The following is a 23,534-nucleotide window of genomic DNA, read 5'->3' as shown; positions in this document are numbered from 1 at the left end:
CTAGAGATTCTCGGATGGATAAGGGGCCCCTGCGTCCTGCTTATAAAGTTTTGAGGTAAACGAGGACATAGGATCGCAGAGTGACGTACGGGAGGTGGGAGCACGCTCAGAGCTGCTGACTTCACTGTGAGCCTGTCAAACACTACACAGGCAACATGGCGGACTGGGGTGAGAGACTAACTTAGGGAGGATAGCTGCCCTGAGCTATCTTGTCCACCAGTACTCTGCTTGTTACACGAACCTAACAGTCTAGTATTGTCACACTCTTTCGTTAGATGTGGATTTGCCTAACACATTTAATGTTGTCGATTTTACAGACGCTGAGACCTTCGAGCCGGAGGAGCCGTCTAAAAAGGCGCCAGTGCTGGACAAATGGGAAGGCGAGGACGAAGAGGAAGATGTTAAGGTGAATTAAGAACTTTTCCTCGGGATGATTGGAGTGATTGTGGCGACTTCTCCGGGCTGATCCTTGTGAAACACGCAGACGGGGCTTCGGTCATAATGCCACCGCGGTTTCCTGTCAGACAGTCCAGGTTAGCTTTACGTTAGCAGGCGGCTAATCATGTGGCACACCATGCAACAACTAGCAGCAAGTTAACGTTAGCCAAGCTGTTATTTCGATAACAGATGGCAAAAACGTTGCTCTGTCACCCACTTTGCCTCCCGGTCATTTAACTTGGACACTGACATCCAAGTATTTTGCTAACCCGGCTAAAATGATCTGCTAACATCTTTCCGAATCGTTTAAGCTAGCAAACTGGAATGGAAAGCCAGTTAACGTCACGTAACGGTCGTCAATAAGTTTTTATTTTCATTAACCTGCCATCCACATTAACGTAGTGAAGTTGTCTGTTTTTGCACGACTCTCCTGTCTTGGCTATGTCTGTAACACGCAATTATGTAGGATTAGCATTAGCCTCGAAATCGCTCAGCTAGAGTTACACGAGACAACGTTAGCTTGCTACCAACTTTAGCCACACAGATGAAATCATCCGAACTGATGACTCAACTGCAAGAGCCAGGCCTAGGGTTTTCCCACTTCAGAGCATTGACAGTGTCGTGTCATTGCTCCGTTCTGCATTTGTTGTCCATGTTTACTTGGTTGTTGTCTGTGGATCTGTCCAGAACCTCAGATTATTCACTCTGGGAATGTGCTGGGAGAGGCCCCTTCAATTGTTCACGTTGTGTGACATATGGTATAGTGTATAAAGGCCACAATGTTTTCCTGAAGTGCATTTTCTTTTGTGTTAGTTAATGTTTATTAATAGTGTCTTCCATGTAAAAATAGTGAAGTCGCAGAGTACATTCATTACTCATATTATGCATTTAAAGAAACAAAACATATATAGTTATAGCAACCCAGAGTTTTACCGTGGACATGAACAAACTAAAGTAATCAAGCTATAACCACAATGGAGTATATGATTTATGCTCTCATCTCATGGTATCGGTCTTGACATTAAGCATTTTCAGGTACTTTCCTACCAGGTAAGTGGCAGATATTTGTCACTCGCCCGACAACAAAATATACTTAATTATTAAATGATTATATTGTTATTAAATGAACATGCAAAAATGTTAAGTATTCACTTGTTCATATGGAGACCGATTAATTGACGTTAGATTTTTAGCATTGTTCCACTCTAATTTTGTGACTGCAATATAACGGTAATATAACACCCTCAGTGTGTTCTTTCAAAAACAGCTTTTTTACTACCAAGTAATATCTTATTTACTACAAACATCAACTGAGAAAGGAGACAAAAGTTCCAGATTTTCTGATGTATTGTGCTGTCCTCAGCACTATCCCCAGGCCACAAGTGTCTTAACAGCGAAAAAACTAAAACACAAACTTTGAATCACACTTTCACGACTGTTTGTCTCCCTCATTTCACTCTCGTCACTGGGCTGTGGCTGAGAACGGGGGCTTACGAAAAGGACATTGACTATTGGGAAGGTCTGGGCGTGAGTTTCACGTTGTTTTAAGAGAACATAGAGCTAAAATATTGTGACAAAAATATGTCGCGACGATACGGCAGTCAGCCGTAAAGTTTATTTTTAGATATTACAAAACTGTGTGCTTGTTGACCTCATAGGATCTGTGATTATGTGTTCTCACCAGCACAATTGAGCACATTTTTGGCCCCACGCTGCGATTTTGCCATCTATGCTGTGTTTCAACCAACGTAGGGGGGATTTTCTGTTGTTGTTTTTTTTTCTTTTTTAATCGATACCGTTGTCATAATACCTGATTTAAAAAAAATGTTTTAAATGTGGCCCTCAAATGCAGGAAATGGTGTTAAAGAGGGGTTTAAATTTCAAAATTTGACCCCCCCATAGTACTGGCGCCTGCTGTGTGGCGATGCCGCACTTCAGCCTGCCCCTACGTGGTGAGAACCCTGAGGCTGACTGATATAAAAAAAAAAAGGAACGATCTGAAGCACAAGGTGTGAAGATTGTTGTTCTGTAGAGGCGATGCCCTCTGCTCTCATGATCCCAACCCCACCCCCCCTTCACGTGCCTGTTGCACACTTCCGAATGTATTCTATTTATAATTAATCATAACATTGGCTTTATAGCAGCTTATTGGCTAAAACTGACAGGCCTAAATAAAAATAGTGATGCTGCTGCAGCTGTTATTTTTCACTTGCCCCTCGGGCAGCCAGGGAGAGCAGGGCACTTACTTGGACAAAAGTTTATTTGGCCGAGTCAAGTGGGCAACCGTTAAAGTCAAGCCCTGCACTGTAGTATTTGTATTTCCTTTTTGGGGGAAATAAACACTTTTTCAGGTCATTTCTAAATATTTGTAGACTTCCTTTAACTTATAAGATGTGTAATGCTTCTTATAGATCATTTTGAAGCACAGGCCAATTAATATTTTGTTGTGATAGTGGTTTCAACTTGTACATCTGTTTTAACCTTGTGAGTGAAATGACCTTTATTCATTGCAGGACAATTGGGATGATGAGGAAGAAGAGGAGAAAAAAGTAGAAGCTAAAACCGGTGAGAAATGTTATTCATTTGATGCAACACTTAAAACCATTGTTTGATTCAGTGAATTTGTTCATGTTTGTTTTTCTTTTATAGAAGCAAAAGTTTCAGAAAAAAAGAAGTTGAGTGAGAAAATCAAAGAGAAAGAAAACAGGTTAAGGAAACAGCAACAACAAGAGAAAGAAGAGATGCTTGCAAATGTGAGTTATTTCATATTCAGAAGTTCTTTCAAGAATTTAGTTTACAGCTATAATAATATCGATATATTTTAGCAAGAAGAACTTACCCCTGAAGAATTACTTGCAGAGAAGTTAAGAGTGAAGCAGCTACAAGAAGAGGCTGAAATGGAGCTCACAAAAGATGCATTTGGTAAGTTATGAAAGACCATTAAAGTCTCAGCAATATATGTGCTAGTGTAATATTTCGCTTTATACTAATTTGTACTGTTATATAAAACTTATTTTTTTCTTCAGGTGTTAGTACTACTTCAAACAGTGTCAGTGGCATTGATGCCATGTGTCCATCTTCCAGAGAAGACTTTACAGAGTTTGAAAAACTATTGAAAGAAAAACTAACCCAATTTGAAAAATCAGTGCATTATTCAAATTTCTTGGATTCATTGTTTCGGGAACTTTGTATTTCATGTAAGTGGAAAAACAAAAACCAACATCACCCATCACACATAGATGGTTGCCTTACTGAAGTCAGTTTGTATTTCGCAGTGGAAGTAGAAGATTTGAAGAAAATCAGTAATTCCCTTGCTGCTCTACTTGGTGAGAAACAGAAACAAGAGAAGGTTGGTTTCATTTTCATGTGTTTGTATCACATCCTCAATAGGGGGTGCTATTTAACAAGTCCACATAAGCTATAATACATGCACTTAACTGAATTATTATGATTGTAGCAAAACAAAGGAAAGAAAAAGAAGAAAGGCGTAGTTGCAGGAGGGGGCGGTTTCAAAGCAAAGATGAAGGATGATCTTGACTACGGAGGATTTGACGGTGATTACGCTCAAGAATATGACGACTTCATGTGACACTGGCTCCTCCAGCTCTTCCCTCCCTCTAGACCCTTGGAAACGCAGCTGTACCTCCTCATGCTGTCCAGTGCCATCCGGGAAATCTGAACTGTGTGTTGCTCCCCTTTCGTTTGCTTCAGAAACCAGAGGGACTGTACCAGGGAGCAGCCAGTCTTCACTTTTACGTTCATACAGTACATATTGAATTGCCTTTTCTCTGTTCTCATTCAGCCTCGGCTCACATCCTATAATCATGTAGTTTCTGTTGGGTGACCCTGCTTCAGACGAGAACAACTGCTATTGTTTGACATTGTTTGGGGCTCTTCATGTTAGTCGCTGCTCCTGATGATAAAATTACAAAATCAGTATTGCAGTTGTAAGTATAGAGACATAGAAACAAAGGTTCTATGCAAATCCTTTACCAGAATGTCATATATTTTATAGGCCTGACTATACTGTGGAGGTAAAGTATATAGTATCTATAACTATTGCCAAATGGGGAGCTGAAATGTGCTTTAGACATCTGGGCTGGTTGCACTACAGGCAAAACAAACGTTCAGTACTTGTAATTTTAAAGAAAGCGCGACATTCTCTTTGATGAAAGGGATAGAAGGCTTAGTCTAAAAGGTAAATGTGACTTCTGCATCTCTCAGCCATTCTCTTGATACACCTTTTAAAAATTGCCGGAGCAAGGCATACAGGACTTGTTTGTGCATGACATTTACTAATTTGATTTGTACTAATGCAAAAAAGACAGATCAGGCTAGTGGACTTGCTATAACTGGTCTTCTAACTATTGCCTTCGTAGGCTTGTATCAAGTAAGAAAGAAGTGAGAACTTATGGGATTCACACCAACATTGCTTCATTTGGGCTACAGTTAGTTGAAAAGGGCATTTTCCTTTTTTTCCTAGCAATTGTCATTGTTACATACAATAGGATGATACAATGATACAGCATCTGCAGTGTTTTATAAGCATCTAATTTAATAAATCACTTCAAAAGAAGCAGTTGTGGGTTTCTTAATCACTTTAAAATGAAACAAATGTGATTTTTATATAGTTACAGATGTTCACAATATAATAAATACTCTATTTACAACTTCAAGCATATATTTACCACAGCACACGTACAGGTTTATGTAAAATAAAGACTTTAAAAACGGCTGTAGCTTTGAGTTAACTGATATGAATGGTTGGGGGAAAAAACAACCAAGCTCCACAGACAGTAGTAAAAAAAAACAGTACATTTTTAGTTTGCATAAGCATTCACTGTCTTTTCACTGGCTTTTTGTGCGTCTCCCTGTTGGGTCCCTGGTGCTGCGTCTGCGACTGTTGCGTGATGCGTTGGAGCCCCTCTGCTTCCTTCGGCCCTGCTTGCTCTCTCCTCTCACCACACTGCTGCCCACTTGGGCCTGTGCGTTTTGAATTGACTGGAAGACACTCTGCCTTGTCACTTCCCGGTCTCCGCAGGTGAACGATAGCGCCACACCTTCATTACTTTTCATAACCCTCGATGTTCCGTCTGAGGTGCCGTCAAAGCAGCGTCCCAGGGCAATCTCTTTGGCTGTGCGTGGGTCCTGATCCGTCACAGTGTAGATGCCATAGTTGTGTCCAAGAGGGTCCAGTGGTGCCAGCATTGTGAATTCATTGGTGTCGTTATTGACCGCTAAAGGCAGATGGTTGACCAAATACTCCTGAAGCATTGTATTCACGTGGTCTCTCTTGCAGCTTCCTTGCGGGATGATCTTAACAAGGGTCCTATCCACGCGTTCCTGGTCGTACAACATCCCACTGCACTTGAACTCAACGCACACAGCTGACACAGTGGCTTGGTCCATATCTCTTATGCTACGGGTGTCCCGGAGGCCATACAGCTGCCCCACTGTCTTGGGATGAGTCCCGCCCATGTTCCTTGACCTTACATTCAGCTCATGTGGACTGCTGAGTTTGACTTTGATGTAACATGCCCGGTATTCCATAGGCTTGGGCCACCAGCTCAAATAGTCCTCTGTCCAGCTCATTGGGTCATCTTCGTTGAAAGGCACGGTGTTGTAATCATAGCGGTCTCCCTCTACCCTCGAGAAGCGGAAGTGTGCTGTGCTAAAAGGTGCCTCCTCGCATTCTTTTAATCCCTCAAACGCATATATAGGCCCATTTCCCTCTTCAGCTGTGTTAGGATTCGGCTTTGCCACATTGATACTAAATGCTGTTTTCTTCAGTCTATTGTCGTCATGATCTGTGCGCTTATAGTTAAGTTTACCCAAATAGGGCTGAGGTACACCTATGAGGTTGGGGTTAAGTTTAGGATTGGAGGGGACAGCTTCCAGTTCTTCTCCTCCAAGATTAGCCATAACAAAAGCAGTGTATGCATCTGCTTTCTGGTCATCACAAAAGGCAGGGAGGCAGGCGCCATTAGGACCAGTGATCACGCTGTCAAATCTTCCCCACGCTCTTGGGTTTGTGGAGAAGCCTGCAGTGGGCTCCATATTTATGAGACTGACTACAACTCCTTCAACCTGCTCACTGGGCATAAAGCGCTCACTACGGAAGGCCCGGACTTTGACATAACACCTACGGTTCTCCGGCACATCCAGGTTAAAAAGTCTTCTCTCCCTAATCTCCATGTTGCCAATCAGAAAAGTCCTCTCCTCGCGTTTTCCCCTCCTCTTCCTCTCCATCTGCAAGCTGCCTTCCTCCTCCCACAGCCCAGTTTCAGGATTCAGTGACCACAACTTCATATTCTCAAGATGATTAGGCATCGTCACTTGCGCAGAATCCAAAAACACCTTCACCTCTCCTGCATTTAGGGGCTCGTTACTGTCTCCACTACGGAAATCCACGGAAAACATCCCGTAAGTTCTTAGGGGCAGGGTGTCGCCTTCATCACCAATAAAGTTCAGATCGCTTTGAGCTGCAGCAGCTGTGGACACGTCTCTTGGGTCGAGAAATGTAACACTCGCATTGACAGTGCCAGTGTAGACCTCTCCACTCTCTGTGTAAAACGAATGGGGGGGGATTTGGAGTTGAACCATGGCCTCCTGTCCTTCCACCTCTCCAAGCTCAAGTGTATTTGTTTCTGTCGAGCTAATAATTACGGGGGGTTTCTTTCTTAGCAGTTTGATTTCATGGTAAACCGCTCCTCCCTTTGAGTTGAATGGAAGGACTTTGGTGGTGTTGATGAATTTCTGCATATTGTCCACAAAGGTTAAAACTAGCCTCTCTGTCTCCGGAGGAACTTGCACTGAGAAGGTGCCTTTGTAGCCTGAGCGACCAATCCGGATTCCGTTCATAAAAATATGTCCAAACCTCATGGGCTCACCGTTGTCCGCGGCGACGGCCCTGCCATACACAACGGATTTGGTGTTCACACATTTCTGACAGCCACATTTGGTCACCACCATCGTCGGCAACTGGTAGCCCTGACACTGGAGCTGCCTTTCCTCCATCTTGGCCACACCACAGCAATAAGAAACTTTGTCCTTGCACCTGATGCCACTGTCCAGCTGTCCTGCACATGTTCTGGGAGGACACTTGCCCACGTCGTAGTAGGAGGAATTGGTGCTGTTTTGGAAGCAGTCGTAGGGAAGGCGGATAGGGTTTGGTTCAGGCGTGGGGTTGCATGATAGCTCGTTCTTCCCTGAGAAAACATGAAAACAAAATGATATTAGTCAGCAAAACCTTAAAATATGAACGTCAAGGAAGAAAATCTCGTACCAATGACTCTGAGTGTGGCTGGTTTGGACTTGATGGCTCCAGATGGGCCACTCGCTCTGCAGTAGTACTCGCCTGCCTGCTCAGCCTGAAGATACTTCACAACCAGTGTGTTTTCTGTCTGCCTCTCAAGAAGACTGTTGTTATGAAACCTTTGGAGTTAATCAAAAATTAGAATGGACTGACTTCCTTTATTAAACTGCTTGAAGTTGAATTAGGTTTAGTGCTTGACCAATCGTAACTTAGTCATGCAGTATAAACCAGCTATTTCTTACCATTGGTATGTGTCTGGAGGAGGAGTTCCTGCTATTTTACAACAGAAAGCTGCTGTTTGACCTTCTCTTCTGATCTTGCTTTCAGGGTTGCTCGATACATGAAGCTTCTCTGAAAACAAGATACAATTCCTCCATCACCCATACATACAGACATCTGCAGTTTATGAAAGTGTTTCATTTCTTGCACCTGTTCTGTGTAGCAGGACACTAAGCACAGAGGTGCGGTCGGTGCTGAATGGTACCACCACCGTTTGGGGAGAGTGCCCCTGCAGACGGACCATCAGGGTGGTATTGCCGTCAGGGCAGAGACCTGGGATTCTAAAGTGTCCGTTGTGATCGCTGACAGTGAGCAGTTTCCCGGCGCGCAGCAGAATCACTGCCCCTTCAGCAGACAGCCCTCCTGCCCCCCGCACTGACCCCAGCACCATGTGGTTCTCACACATACAGGCGTCACAATCGGCGTTCACACGACCCATCACACACTTCAGCGTGCACTCTGCTGAAAAAGTCAAACAAGTTTCGCTCATTAATTTTTTTTCCAAGTGTCTAAAGACCACTGTACAACTCACCTTGTTTGGGACATTCAGGTCCATGGCACTCTTTGCCCTCCACCTTTGACCCAATGCAGGGTACAGAGGTGCTCTGACACTTCCTGTACTTGAGCTGCATCCCAATCTGCCCACAGAGAGCGGGGCATTCGCTCCAGTCCGACCAAGGACCCCAGGTTCCCCCCACATTCAAACTGTCTGTGGAAAATCCTGTATACACGATAAGAAATGCTCAATAATTCAATAGAAACAATTCAGCAAAACAAGGTGTTCCAAACTTTGCTGCAAAGCCACCTTTTGGACAGAGGAAGCGCACAGCATAGTTGGAGCAGTTTCGCTCTGGTCCCTGCTCTTCATTGAGGCACCAGAAACCCACAGTGGGGTCAGCGTGGACTGTCTCTCCAGTTTCTCGGGCAGGGACCCAGTCTGTGGTCCGGGCCTCGAGCGCTCGTGGGACAGCACACACTCTGCTTTTGTAATAGAAACGAATGGCCTCCAGCTGCTCATAGTCTCCACGACCCCCAGGATGGTCCACGTTGAACCAGGACGTCCACTCATAGTTGTCTGGTCCGGAAAAAAAAAACATTGCTTTAATTGAAATGTAAAGCTCAATATTTTAGAATATAATATCAAATGTTTATACCATCAACATGGAATAATGATGGGTCATACTCTCTGTAGTCTCTTCGCCATGGTCCTAAAAATCAAGATCATCCACATACGCATTAATAATAGCACTTACTGACAACTTTGCCTAAATGTTTTTTGGTGTTTTAATTTTTTTTAACAATGATTAAATTTGCTGCCTCTTACCCTGAGCCTCAATAACAGCAGCTATGGTAAATCCCAGAATGAGAAGAAGAGGTCTCACTGACATTATGGCACACCACCGCTACTTGAACTCTGACCTCCAGCTAGGGGCGTTTCTCCCCAAGAGATAATGCCCCAGTCTTTGAAAGTTGAGCCTAAAACAGTTTATATTTTAGTTTTACAAGCTCACTAATGGGCAAAATAAACCTTTCACATGCACTGACTGCTATACTTTTTTATGCATAAAGAAATTATAACATCCTAAAATTAAATATGCAAAAACTTAATGATTTCTGTTCAGAACAAAGAGGAAAAGCATTGACAGACGGAGCTCCCACTCAGATTACACATCTGTGTTAGCCATCAGAATGTATCAGGGGAACGCTCGACATTTCTACATGCACTGACAAAAACCTGGCTCCATCCACCCCCACATGTAAAACTGCACTCTCGAAGGCTTTACTCATTTCTACCTAGCACTGGCTTAAACATGAAGGTTAGGCAAGAAGTTAAACATTAGTACATTTTTGCTTTAAATGTAAACAAATTGATAACATATGCGTTGCCCTCATGTACAACATGGCTTTATCCTCATATTAATGGAATGCAATATGAACATGTTACCCCTTATCATGAATCACAGTGATGTTAAAAGGCATATGCTGAAATTTGGCTTACCGTGTTTTGTCTTACTTGCTGGGAATTTTTCTTTTTTCTGCCTCCAAATAACTTTGAGGAAACTTTTTTTTGGAAGTCCTCACTTGCCTCTCCTCCTCCAACTCTGTAGTTTCTCATGTAGCCTAGTCCTTCCCTGTCTTTTATACCCCTCTCAACCCCTCCCCTCTCTCTTTACTTCTCGGCAGTGTGCCACATTGTCCTTTGATTGCACTATTATTGGTTGAATTTATCACTCTTATTGTGCACCTAATGGTTGTTTGATGGTGTGGTATGAAAAGGAGGGCAGTTGGGGGTCTCCGTTACAAACGCGAGTGTTAATAATTCCACCGCCTCATGCCCACAATCGATGCTGATTGAGTGGAACTGGCATTTGTCCTGATCATGAGCTCAGCTGCTTTCTGCACAGGGCACCCTCGGGATACTTATCATATCAATGCTGCTCTATTCAATCAGTGGACATTGTTATATTTGAAATATTAAATCATTGCTTTTAGATCTCCATAGATGCATTTGAATGTATTTATGGGGTGTACCGTGGCAGAGTGGTTAATACTCCTGCCACTCAGAAAGGCAGCTGTGGCTGTAGTGTTCCGAGGTCAGATGAATAGTCTCGCATGCAGCCCTTCTTTATCTTCTCTTGAATGAGATGATAAAGTATGCCACTGATATTTTCAATTGAAGATTCTCAGTAAGCCACCAAAGATATAATTAATGTTCATTGTAGCAGAACACATTTTTGTATGAGGCTTTTTATTATAAATTACACTGGGACATTTGAACTGCATTTGATGGCTCAGTAATGATGACTTTTGGCTGGAATTAATTTTAGCCTCATGAGTACTATGTTGTGAAAATCATAACTTCAGTGATGATTAATATCATGCTCAGGCAAAATATACAGCATGTATTTGGGCATTAATAACACTTTTGTATTTTATAGCCAACAAACAAAAGTAGCCGGCCTAACATTTCATTTCCAGTTCAGGCACTTTTTTATCTACACCAGTGTTTCTCATGTGGCTAAAATATAGCCGATTTTCAATATACTGTACTGTATTGTATAATCATAATAGCATAGCTTTAAAATAATGATCCTAGACACACTTCCTGTGTGTCACTTCCTGAAGAACGCAAAGTGTCAATGTGATGATGATGAATGAGGACATTTTGCTTCAAACTGTTGTTTTATAAGCTCTTGTAAAAACAACATGATCTCCACCTAGGCACATGGTTATGTTATTGGCCCCCTGGGAGATGCTCCAAATCCAGGGGTAAACCATGACAGTCAGCTAGAAAAGCACTGTATGTTCTATAATCTATACTTTTTCATTTATATTACATTCAATATCATACAGTATGGTCATAAAAACGTCACATATTTGAAAGTCAAAACCTAGAGGGGGTGACTTTTTATGAGCTTCTATGAACCTCAATCTATGCATTATGTGTTGAAATATATAGCATGCTCTATAAAATAGCAGGCAGCTGATTTAATTTCATTCAATATCTGATTTTATGTCGGCATAAATATTTAATCACTACCCAGAGGTGCACATGCTTTCCTTTTTTCTATTCGCTGTCACTAAGCCACAGTCTCTCTCACACTGTAGGATTTTTGACAAGTGCTATAAATTAAATCATGCAGCCTTTGAAGCAAACAAAGCTCAGTTTAATCAGCAGCGTGACACTGTCAGGCCCGGCTCTCACTGCACTAAATCACTCTGCACTCTCAGGCAAACACAGACAACAATGAGCCACGACTTCGGAGAACAAACGGAGATCAACTTTCATGGATTTAGAAAATGTGGTGGAGAAGAAGTAAGCACAGGCTTTAAGGAATGTTTGAACAGACATGTTCTGTTGTATGAGAATACTTAGTACAAGTAAAAGATGAGGTGAAACTTCACTGATCTCTGTAGAAAAATCACTCGTTTTGGCTGCCGGTGTAACAGGTCAAATTAACCCCCGCTCGGACTAAACCTGGGTATAGTTTGGCCTTGGCCAAAAATAGCCTGTAGGTCAGTGTTAAAGCCACACTGCTGAACTTCAGAACAGAGTTAAGGCTACACATAAGTAAAGTAAATCTTGTTTCTTTCTAGCACATTTAATACTGAACTGCTCTGTCCAGATGAGTCCAGGACAGTCCTCAGACGCTGCAGGTTTTGGGGGGTTTGCTGTCGTCCCTTGTGCTAATGACTCTACCAGTCCAACTATGCAGAAAGAGGCTTCTGTTTGAGTCGTTAGGGGCCCGACACCACTCACAGGAGACGGGCTTCCTTCACCGAAAAACATTGATTCAGGCTAAAGTACCATGGAGATATCTGACTTTTGAAGTTACGTCACGTTCAGAGTCAGACGATTGTTTTACAAGACAAACCCACCCAGACACGAGGTCTGTTCTCAAGAAAGGAGGAATCAGAAAATGCCCAGTCAATACAAATGCAAATCTTCTGAGACCACACTACAGCTCTACATTACTTCTCTATATTAGTTAAGTTCAACTTGATTGAGAACGAACTCTCTCAAATGCAGAGTTCGTTCTCTGCATTTGACCTGTCCTCGATGCCGCTGGGATGATCGGTTGGAGCAATGAGCAGTACTCATGCGGCCGGGGGACCCATGTCCACATGTCCACATGTGGAGCCAGGCTAATGGTCAGAATCACCTGAAGGATTCACCTATTGTGCATGTTTTAGTGGTAAGGGAAACGGGAGTATCCGGAGGACACAGGGCTGCGGGACCAACTGTACAGTTACTGTAGAGTAGAATGTGCTCTCAATACTCCTGTGGGATTTATCAGGTAAAACTCCATCAGTAGACAATGCATATAAATCATTTTGTCACCAACCAACACTAGTATTTTTGTCAATCTTGAATACATACCACATTTCAATAGAGTATCCAGCCCTTAGACACTGGCACTCACCTTGTGTCTTTCTGCTGCTATTTGTCATCAGATCTACAGTAAAGATTTCTTATATTTTTTTTCCTCATGGGACTCGGTGCACCAAAATATGCAGGTTGTACAATGCCCGCCATGCAATCCTTTTATTAGCCTTTGCCGTATCCAAAAGACAATAAAATGAAATGACTCATGTATGCTGTTATTGGAGAATGCACTTTGGAGGTGGTTATTTGATGTTTAAGTGGAACGTCTCAGAGGAAGTGTTCGGCACAAACATCCTCCAAAATGAAGGTTTATCTGTTCTCATGTTATGATTACAATGTTCTTTCTGTTGAGGACATGCATCAGTCACTTATTTGTTACTCACCAATTTTTGTTTGTCTCCACTCAAAATGTTTTACTTTGACATAGTCCCGATGGATGCTGCGCAAAATTATACAAATGCATTTTTTGTAACTTTTTTTTAACAATTCTTAAAGGAACAGGCCACCGTTTTTCCATACTGAGATATGTTCACCTGAGCTTAGACAAGATGATACGTACCTGTCTGGTCTTCGTGCGTGCCCGTGGAAGAGCTTGGTCGCTTCTAACTTCACCATGCTTTGAGCTATAGGAATATGCTGGGAGAGGCCCAATGCTAACAACATCTTTATACAGGTACGCATCAACTCGTCTAAGCTCGGGTAAGAACATATCTCAGTATGTAAAAACGGTGGCCTGCTCCTTTGACGCTTTATTGCATAGAATGTGTAATTGTTGCAGTGTTGCAGCAGAGATGGTGCATCAGTACATATTGTATTTCTACAATGGTACTGGTAGCAGATGTTGGACTGGTGATAACAGGTGCAGGATGAGTCAACTGGCGGCTTGGACAGTCTGAACCCATGACAGAGCTTTCCCAGGGAACATTTCTTTTAATATGTAACTACTCACAAAGAAGGAAAGCATGGTCTGTTAAAAATACAACAACAGGTGTTTAGAATATCCAACATTAAATGAAATAAATATTTGTATTTGGGTCCTGATAGGGTGATTGTGGATCCTGACACCAGTTTAGAACTACTGTATTAAGATATACAGTATTCCACTCTCCTCATAGGGTAATACATCCCTTGCAGTTGATCCGTTGTTTAAAGGAATAGGCCACCGTTTTTACATACTGAGATATGTTCTTACCTTAGCTTTGACGAGTTCTTTAGGACCTGTCTGATCTTCCCCCGTGCCTTCAGTCACGTAAACACAGCGCAGACGGCGTTAGCATTTAGCCTCTCCCTCTCTCCACTATAGCTCCAAAACAGGTCAAGATAGAAGCTACCAAGCTCTTCCACGTTTTCCCTATTTAAATATGGTTACGTGAAGTCACTACAAAGTATAATTACACAAAATTAAACAATGTGGATTTTCTAAGCGGATAAAAGGGGGGACTATAATGTAAGGCGTAATAATACCAGGAGTAGTTTGGCATCCGCACAGTAAAGTGAAGATTACTGCGCGGATTTCGAACTACTCCTGGTATTATTACGCCTTACAATATAGTTCCCCCTTTTATCCGCTTAGAAAATCCACATTGTTTAATTTTGTGTAATTATACTTTTGTAACACTTCACGTAACCATATTTAAATAGGGAAAACATGGAAGAGCTTGGTAGCTTCTATCTTGACCAGTTTTGGAGCTATAGTGGAGAGAGGGAGAGGCTAAATGCTAACGCTGTCTGTGCTGTGTTTACGTGACTGAAGGCACGGGGGAAGATCAGACAGGTCCTAAAGAACTCGTCAAAGCTAAGGTAAGAACATATCTCAGTATGTAAAAACGGTGGCCTATTCCTTTAAATACCACAGGGCAAACTATCAGGTGCAGTGGTCAAAAACATGGTTGATAATGACTACAACATGGATGGTTAACATCATGGTGCCGACCATGATGTTAACCATGGTCGGCACGGCAACACAATTGTTTGCCTTCATCTATGTCACTTCCTGTCAGTGTCCAATAAGGAAGTGAAACTTCAAACATCACGAAAATGGCCAAAATAAAGATAGCTGGCTACAATCTCTAGCAAAATCTTACACATAATTGTGTTAACGAAGTTTGAGCAAAAATTTTGTCTAACGTGTCATATGCACTTTAAGTAGTTGTGGCAACTTTGTCCATTTCTGTATTTTTGTTCTCTTAATGTTACTTTCCTTTCTACTTTGGGTACTTTTCTCCTCCTTTGGCGCCGTGATCAAAGAAACCCACATCTTGTTGAAACATGTGTAAATATCTGAATTCAGACAACTCTCCCACGTCTAATCAAAGCACTCAGATGAAGCAGATCTTATGAAACCAATCATTCATCATTATCACTGAGGTCCACTAACACAGCTGTATACGGGTCCACAGTGTTTTACTGCTGTCCCATTACTGAGAGCACATGGAGAGGTTATGACACTCCCCTCGTGTTGGCCGGCCCGCTCTGGCTCCGCAAAGCTCCAAAGACGTGCAAAATGTATGGTTAGATTGGAACCATGTGGGACTGACCGGGGACACGGATGATTTAAACTCAGAGATCAAACATACTCACAAACCCTTTGCCCCAAACTACTGACACTTCATAACTGTACTTAGGAAAATGTCTTTTGTCCCCTATGTTCCAACCCCGCCTCTTCTCGCGTCAACCTGAGGGCAAGAAGGTCATTCTAGTCAGTAAAACATCTCACTCATACCCCTGTGAGAACCAGGATGCAAAAGTCACCCAGTGTACTTTCTGCTCAGTAGTTGATCAACAGTTATTCTCCAATGAAAGAACTACCCGTGTTATGTATATTAGAAAAATAATGAGTTACTGCTAGATTCCCATCATAAAACATTTCTGTGAACATAATCTTTTTCCCCCTACTTGCCCCTGTTCACACACAGCCAGCTGGACAAAGCACAATGATGATGATGATTCACAAGAGCTGACAAGTTCAGCAGCTGAGGAGGTAAATGTGTTTCACAAGAAGTATTCCCTGAACAGATGAGTAACTAAAATACATTTTGTGAGAACATGGGTCTGAGCAGGACAAGCATTATAGAATAGCTTTGTTTGGTTGGGAACTGTAAAACAGAAACAAATTGCACTGGACAATACAGCCACAGTTGCAACAGATTTTCTAGGTCAGAGATTGCTCTTGTTTCCAGTAAACAGTGGTCAGTACTTCACAGTTTCTGCAAAACGTGGAAAAGACCCCACTTGGAAACTTCACATCTTGGTGCAAGATGCCACACAGTCAGACGTCTGGTGCAGTATGTGCCAGTACTTCAATAGTGTAATGGCACCGCTCAGTGTTTTTTAATGGTTACAGTAGCACTAATGGCACTGGTACAATTCTGAACCTTGAATGACCTCATCCGGAAGCAGATTGTACAATCGCCTCCAGCCTTTGTTTTTCTCAAAAGTATGACTTCACTGTCTGCGAGCTCCTTCATTTAACTCAGCACAATCAAAACAGCAGCAGCCTCAGTGGGAAGAGAGGAAACTGGAGATCAGACCTCCATCAAACTCCCATTACGGGACTGAACCTTCCCAGATGCATGAGAAACATTTGAACTTCATCCATTCGTCAGGCCAAAGATTTATTTTGAGACACTTCTCTAAGAATTTCCATACAGTTATCAGCATATGCTTTTATTGACTGAAATTGTACCTGTAATCTAGTGTAAGCAAGCCCTTTCTTTGTTGTGAGCACATCTGTTTGTAATCTCACCAGTTCTGGCTCCATACAAAAGACCACATATTATTTAGTTTCAAACAATGATTTTATGCATATTTCATTTGATTTACAAGCAGCTTTTTTTAATCTAACTTGAGCCATGGACTTTTGTGCGAGACAGACTCATGTACACAACTGATATTACTGTGATCCATTAATGTTCAGTCGAACATTCAAATGCCTGCACTGACTGGAAGTGCATATTTGAACTGAAGTGCTCCATATGGTTAAAATGGTTAAAGGCTGTGGACATTCCTTCTGTGGAATCAGGATGGGAAAGTGATCAACTAATCCCTGCACACAAGAACTGCACATGGCTGGTTTGCAAATTTCATTTAGTTGTATGTAACTTTTTCTGGAACACCTTTTAATAATAAAAATATTTCTATGCTTGTATCATGAGTAACTTTAACTTGCCAAGTTGCAAAACACACAAGAAACAAAGCTTAATTCATACAACAGCTGCTGTTCTCTTGTGGTAGATGTTCACTGTCAAAACCTGTCACTCATATTAGAGCGAAAGTGAAGTGTTGATGTAAAACAAAGTTGGCAAACTTTTAACTGTATAAATGGATTACAAATGTGTTGCATAATGAACATGGTTGGTTCTCAATCGGTGGTCGGCACTGCAAAGTGGGCCACAGGACTATTCTCTGTGGGTGATGGGCTCCTTGTTTTGGATTGCTTTGGATAATCTTAAAATGATTGTTTTTTTTCTTCTAATAAACCATCGCCTGCAAAGTCTAACAAGGTCAAGATTCTCTCATGCATTATTTCTTTACATTTATAGAAAAGCTGAGGTACTCAATACATTTTACTTAAGTAACTTTTTGAAGCGCTTAGAGTTTTTTTTAATAAGACAAAACAAAACAAACACAACAACCTATCACCACATAAGTGGATACATACAAAGCATAAAATGAAAAAAATAAAAAATAAAATAACATAATTAAATAAGGTAAAGAAGAAAAGAGACAAAAAACAAAAAGAGAGATAACAGTACGTGTTAGAGTCAACTCAATTCCATTCAGAGATCTAAATCATATGTATGCAGGTAAATGGGGATCAAGACAAACGGATTATTGAGAGAGTGTATTCAATTTTATATGTAAAAACACAGTCTTTCACAGCAGCAAGCTGAGTGGGTACTACTGTATAATCAGCTTGCTGCCGTTGGTGTGGTAGAGCTGCCACTGAATTGGCTAGGCTAGAACAAGGTGGTCTTCAAGTACAGGTGGAATATCTCTATAGTAAAGTTATAATTTAAGACATTGCACTTTTACATTACCCTTCTTTCTTAGAATTTTCTCTTGACAAAAAATGTTCCACTGAGTAAATCTTTAAGTGGCAAAAGCTTCATTTTGATCTCTTAAATTGATGTAGTTTGTCTCGTGCACCTTGTTCTTTAGAATGATTTAGTTTTCTGTTTTTTGTGCCACATTTTCTCCAAGACCTTTTTTACTCTTACTTGAGTGATGGGGCCACTATTTTTTGCTTCTACTTCAGTAAAAAGAGCATTGAAAGCAACGTTACTCCTACTTGATTTCACCACGCCCTTTGGCCAGTAGATGGCGCTGTTTGGCAGGTCATTCCTGAGCACACTCCATCACTTCTGCCAATCTGTGACTAATGAGAGCCCACGTGAGAGCCCTCAGTCAGAGCTCGAGTCATTTCTCCACGAGGCAAAACAAAAGGTTGTGTAAGTGAGTGATTGTGTGCAACCATCGGGCTGTTCAGTTTGTACAGCCCACTCACACTTGACCGTGATGGCTTTTAAAGGTCAGAGTGGACACCTGCGAAAGGTCAACGCCCGCATAACCCGGGAGAGGAAACGTAGAAATGTCATTATTTTCAATCAAATGGAAATGATGGTGCTATAAATGTATACAATGTGTACATCTGTGTAAAAAGGTATTGGCTTCTTCGGATTCCAAAGTTAAGCCATATCTTTTTGTCGATCTCCTTCATGTAAAGTTTGATCACACTATAAATCCCTATTATATATTTAGTCGACCTTTACATTGAACCAGGTTTCCCCATGGAACCACTTTGATAGTGACCAATAAACTGATCATGTTTTAAAACCAAATAAAATGTCTTAATAGTTTGTATATGTAATTGGGACAGACACAATTTAAAACACACGTTTCATTACAGACAAGTCTATCTACACCCACTCTACTTACACGAATCTGTAACAACAATTGCTCCATATTTGCCTATTTTTCTCCATCCATCCATCCATCCATCCATCCATCCATCCATCCATCCATCCATCTTCTTCCACTTGTCCGTTGCCGGATCGTGGGGGCAGCTATTGGAGCTGGTGGGTCCACAGAAGGACGGCCTTACGATTCAAACCGGGCCTGTTGGTCTCTCATAAGGGGCTTCTGAACTGCTCTTTGTCTGACCCGTCACCTAGGACCTGTTTGCCATGGGAGACCCTACCAGGGGCACGAAGCCCCCGACAACAAAGCCCCCAGGATCATTCGGGCGCTCAAACCCCTCCACCACGTTAAGGTGGCGGTTCCAGGAGGGCCTATTTTTCTCTTGCTGCCAAATCTCTTTCATTTCATTGTCATCTGCAGCCACGCTCCATAAAGAGTGAATCAACAGGTCAAATTAATGGGTGACTGGGATCACGCAGGTGCACTTGTCTCCTGTTTACCTTTGTATAGAAGTTATTGTCATGACATGTCAATGGACTTGTTTATTGTCTTGTACTCGTAAAATTGCTTCGCTGCACTAGCCTATACCTAAAAGGGTAAATAAAAATGATAAAATCTGAAATGATTTGCGTTATTGCCCTCACTAGGATCTGCTATATAGAGATATATAATTTATCTCATTGATGCCCATGTTTTTTTTGTCTTTTGGCACAATCACATCTGGGCAGATTGTTTTTTTGTTTTTTTTCCTTCTAAATTGTCGACTCTTTTAGATTGAGGTAAACCCGTCTGTACATGAAGAGGATAATTTATTAGGCCTGCAATTAATAAGTTAACCTGTTGCCTGCCACTTTAGGGTTACGGTTAGGTCTAGGATTAAAGTTATGGTTAGCAATTATGCATTTCTTAAAATCCTAAAGCGCATTGGCAGGAAAGCTTGCAGACTATATGCCATTGTGATGCCTCATTTGAAAGCCAAGACCTTCTAGTTTCTAAAAATATGTGTAAGATCTGTGTGAATGAAACACAACTTACATCACATTTGCTGTTCCTAACCCTAATCATAGTCCTAATCCCTGACTCTAACCCTAGCCCCCTGATCAAGTATAAGATTAAAGGAATATTTCAGGATTTTTGACATAGGGCCTCATTTCCTAGTTATCCAGAGTGTTGTTGATTTCTGGAGATTTGTTTTTGTATTAATTGATGCAGTCCTCATATTTGAAGAGTTTAGTGGTGCTAGGCTAGTGCTAAGCTAGCGCATGTCTATGGTAACTAGTAGCCTGCATTGAAAACCTCTTCAAAATCATGGGGTAGTCCTCCAAACGTTGCCATATTTGATTTGTAGAAAGCTCCTTTGTGACTTGTAGTAATGCCGGCCGCAGGCAAACAAAATACTGCAGATCCGATATATATCTCTAGAAATCAACAACACTTTGGATAACTAGGAAATTAGGCCCTAGGTCAAAAAATCCTGAAATATCCCTTTAATGGCGCTACAGATGGGTGCAGTGAGGGAAGTTGTGTGGCTACTACGTCACAATATCCCAGTCACTGTGAAAATTTCCATAAAAGACAACAATTTCAGTCACATGTAACAAGATTGCAGCAAGAACATGTAGTGATTGATAAAGGGTTGTTTTCTTGCTTTTGTCGTCTTGTTTGGCAATTAGTGTACAACTTTATATGAGACTTTTGTGCCTTTATTGTACACTCCACCACGCAGTTTGTTTACTATCCACAAAATTCAGCATTTTAGCCTCTACTGGAGTCAGCTCCATGCTTTCTTATGGGCTGCTGCCAAACGTTTTCCCCTTCACCGTCGTTGCAAAGTCGTGCAAAGCGTCATGCCAGTCCTAAATTCCCTCTGCTGCTGCTGTGGAAGAGTCTATGGAGGAGCCGGATGTACCTGAACCACATTAAGATGGACCATGCCTTTCTGAATAATGCCTGTAATCAACTGGTCAATGTAGCAGAGCCTTAACACGCCATAAGTAATAGTCATGCTTGAGAAAATCACCGTTTAATGGCCAATTCTCCTCCCAGCAGGGACATCCCACTCTTTCTAATTACCCATTTAAGCTTATGCGGCAAATTTGTTTTTCCTCATTGTCCTCTGCTCCAGGTTGATGATACGAGATGCTTTTTTACGGCCATGTTTACAACCCGCGGAGACAATTGTGCCCGGGAGCGATGAAAAGCAAAGTGCTCCATGTGAATCATCCCAAACGCCTCATACAAAGTGACAACGCGTGTTCGCTCAAACTAATATATGCGCTCATATAGGGGAATGGACTTTATTTGTTCGCTGAAAGTCAGGGGGATAAACGGAACATGTTATAAAACAATTATACTGTGGATGCTGAACAATTTACCTGCTGTTTTATTTATCTCTTCAGAGGAAATGGGTTTTTCTTCACCTGAAACCTTCCAGCGTTCCCCTTATTGCATTAAACATTTAAATGTATAGACAGCAGGGAGGCACTGACAAGTCCCTATACACTATTGAGTATGCTATAGTCATCTCGTTTTGAAAATATGTGCATAAATTAAATGAATGGCAGTGGTGCAATAGGGTCTCTTTTTACACTTATGGAAAGTTTGGCAGTTTCCGTCCCCATCAGTATGTTATTGGGCAAGAGATGGAGGCATTTAGGAAAAGACCGGGGCTATTTGTCACATTGTTTTTTATAGCCACACTAGAGGGCACATTTGAATTGTTTTTATGCCTTTTCCCAAACTTTAGTATTTAGGTTTTTTCTGTTTGTTAGTGCCTTAAAGGAATAGGCCACCGTTTTTACATACTGAGATATGTTCTTACCTTAGCTTTGACGAGTTCTTTAGAACCTGTCTGATCTTCACCCGTGCCTTCAATCACGTAAACACAGCGCAGACGGCGTTAGCATTTATCCTCTCCCTCTCTCCACTATAGGTCAAGGTCAAGGTCAAGGTCAAATTTATTTATAGAGCACATTTACAAACAGCAGCCACTGCCCCAAAGTGCTGTACAGATACATAAAATAAAACATCAACATTTAATACAAATAGAATAATAAAATCAACATGAGAAAAATGCTCAGCTCAGCTCGTGCCGAAGGCCAGTGCAAAAAAGTGAGTCTTCAGCGAGCACTTGAAACTCTCCAAAGATGTTACAGTTCTAATATGTAAAGGGAGAGAATTCCACAATTTAGGGCCGGCTACAGCGAAGGCTCGGTCCCCTCTGCTCTTCCGCTTAGACCTGGGATGGTCTAAAAGATATTGATCAGCGGACCTCAGAGCTCGGACAGGACTATGCAAAGATATCAACTCTGACAAATAAGGTGGAGCTAAACCATTTAGACATTTAAAAACAAACAAGAGGATTTTAAAATTTATTCTAAATCCAACAGGGAGCCAATGAAGAGATGCAAGCACAGGAGTGATGTGATCATATCGTGATGCTCCCACTATAGCTCCAAAACAGGTCAAGATAGAAGCTACCAAGCTCTTCCATGTTTTCCCTATTTAAATATGGTTACGTGAAGTGTTCCACTACAAAGTATAATTACACAAAATTAAACAATGTGGATTTTCTAAGCGGATAAAAGGGGGAACTATATTGTAAGGCGTAATAATACCAGGAGTAGTTCGAAATCCACGCAGTAATCTTCACTTTACTGTGCGGGTGCCAAACTACTCCTGGTATTATTATCAAAGCTAAGGTAAGAACATATCTCAGTATGTAAAAACGGTGGCCTATTCCTTTAAAGGGACTATACAGAGTTTCAAAATGGTTAGTGTGTTTTCATCCCCCTACATGTTCCAGCCATGTCCTAATGTGTAGAATGAGCTCAGACCTTTTCACCACAACTGTCTCTAAAATCCTACACCGTGACTCAAAAAGTTGTTACTTCGGGTCCGAAGTGTCATCATGCACAAGCTTAATATAGAAGCAACACTCATCCAGTCTCTTTAAACAAAAGACACATTGTCACAGTCGATTTGTTGTGTTCGATGGTTAATAACTATTTATCACAATATGATAGAAAAAGGAAGTGAGATCTCCTTCAAGTTAAGGATTCAAGCTTTCATTTAATGCAGGTCTGACTCTGTTGATGAGCAGTGAACTAGTAGTAAAAAAAAGTTTGACAAATAGCCTCGGTCTCCCCTAGATACAAGGATTTGCATTCATTTTGATCAGTGTTTCTCAAATTGTGGTCCACAAGCTTCAGGTGGTGCTCCAGCTCCTTTGCAATTAAGTCTTTCTGTTATGACACACTTATATTATGTTGTTGTCCTCTTGCAGAATATGTCGTGCTATTTCAGACCTAATTCAGCCCAAGTTTGACCAGGTGAGATCGAGGTACACTTGGAAAGCTCAGTTTCCTTTTCATTTAGTGAGAGTTTCAGAGCCACCGTTTTGATGACTTTCAGATTAGATCGATCAAATTCATGCTTACTGCACGACCTGTATCGAGGGCTGCCTTTAATCCTCGACATTTCTTGAAAAATTCTTTTGTGTCTTGTGGTTGCCTGCTTCCTCCTCTTCGCAATAGGCACCTTATACCCAGCAGCACTTTCATCTGTGATCGTAATGCATTATTAACACTGATGCCACATGAATTATGAATATATAACATGTTCAATACAATCAATGTGTAAAGATCTTATGGCGCGTGCGGCTCCTATAGATCGAAACAGCTCTGAGCTTTGTGC

The 23,534-nt window shown here is 41.6% G+C and overlaps 2 protein-coding genes across 2 annotated transcripts; one reads left to right on the top strand and one right to left on the bottom strand.

Moving 5' to 3' along the window:
• Nucleotides 1-94: 94 nt before the first annotated feature.
• On the top strand, nucleotides 95-4,196 carry eif3jb (eukaryotic translation initiation factor 3, subunit Jb). Its single transcript, XM_079555782.1, has 8 exons — nucleotides 95-168; nucleotides 318-406; nucleotides 2,952-3,003; nucleotides 3,088-3,191; nucleotides 3,264-3,360; nucleotides 3,465-3,635; nucleotides 3,714-3,787; nucleotides 3,896-4,196. The coding sequence occupies exons 1-8, from the start codon at nucleotides 156-158 to the stop codon at nucleotides 4,025-4,027; spliced, it is 732 nt and encodes a 243-aa protein (XP_079411908.1). The 5' UTR covers nucleotides 95-155; the 3' UTR covers nucleotides 4,028-4,196.
• Nucleotides 4,197-5,131: 935 nt separating this feature from the next.
• cilp (cartilage intermediate layer protein, nucleotide pyrophosphohydrolase) lies at nucleotides 5,132-9,502 on the bottom strand. Its single transcript, XM_079555731.1, has 8 exons — nucleotides 9,357-9,502; nucleotides 9,187-9,240; nucleotides 8,838-9,107; nucleotides 8,565-8,753; nucleotides 8,183-8,494; nucleotides 7,996-8,104; nucleotides 7,724-7,872; nucleotides 5,132-7,646 (listed from the first exon to the last, which is right to left on the bottom strand). Exons 1-8 carry the CDS (start codon nucleotides 9,418-9,420, stop codon nucleotides 5,287-5,289), a joined length of 3,507 nt encoding a protein of 1,168 aa, XP_079411857.1. The 5' UTR covers nucleotides 9,421-9,502; the 3' UTR covers nucleotides 5,132-5,286.
• Nucleotides 9,503-23,534: the final 14,032 nt, after the last annotated feature.

This window comes from Gobius niger (assembly GCF_951799975.1).
Source record: "Gobius niger genome assembly, chromosome: 4".
NCBI lineage: Eukaryota > Metazoa > Chordata > Actinopteri > Gobiiformes > Gobiidae > Gobius > Gobius niger.
The sequence above is the reverse complement of the archived record's forward strand: the minus strand, read 5'-3'. Positions and strand labels throughout refer to the sequence as shown.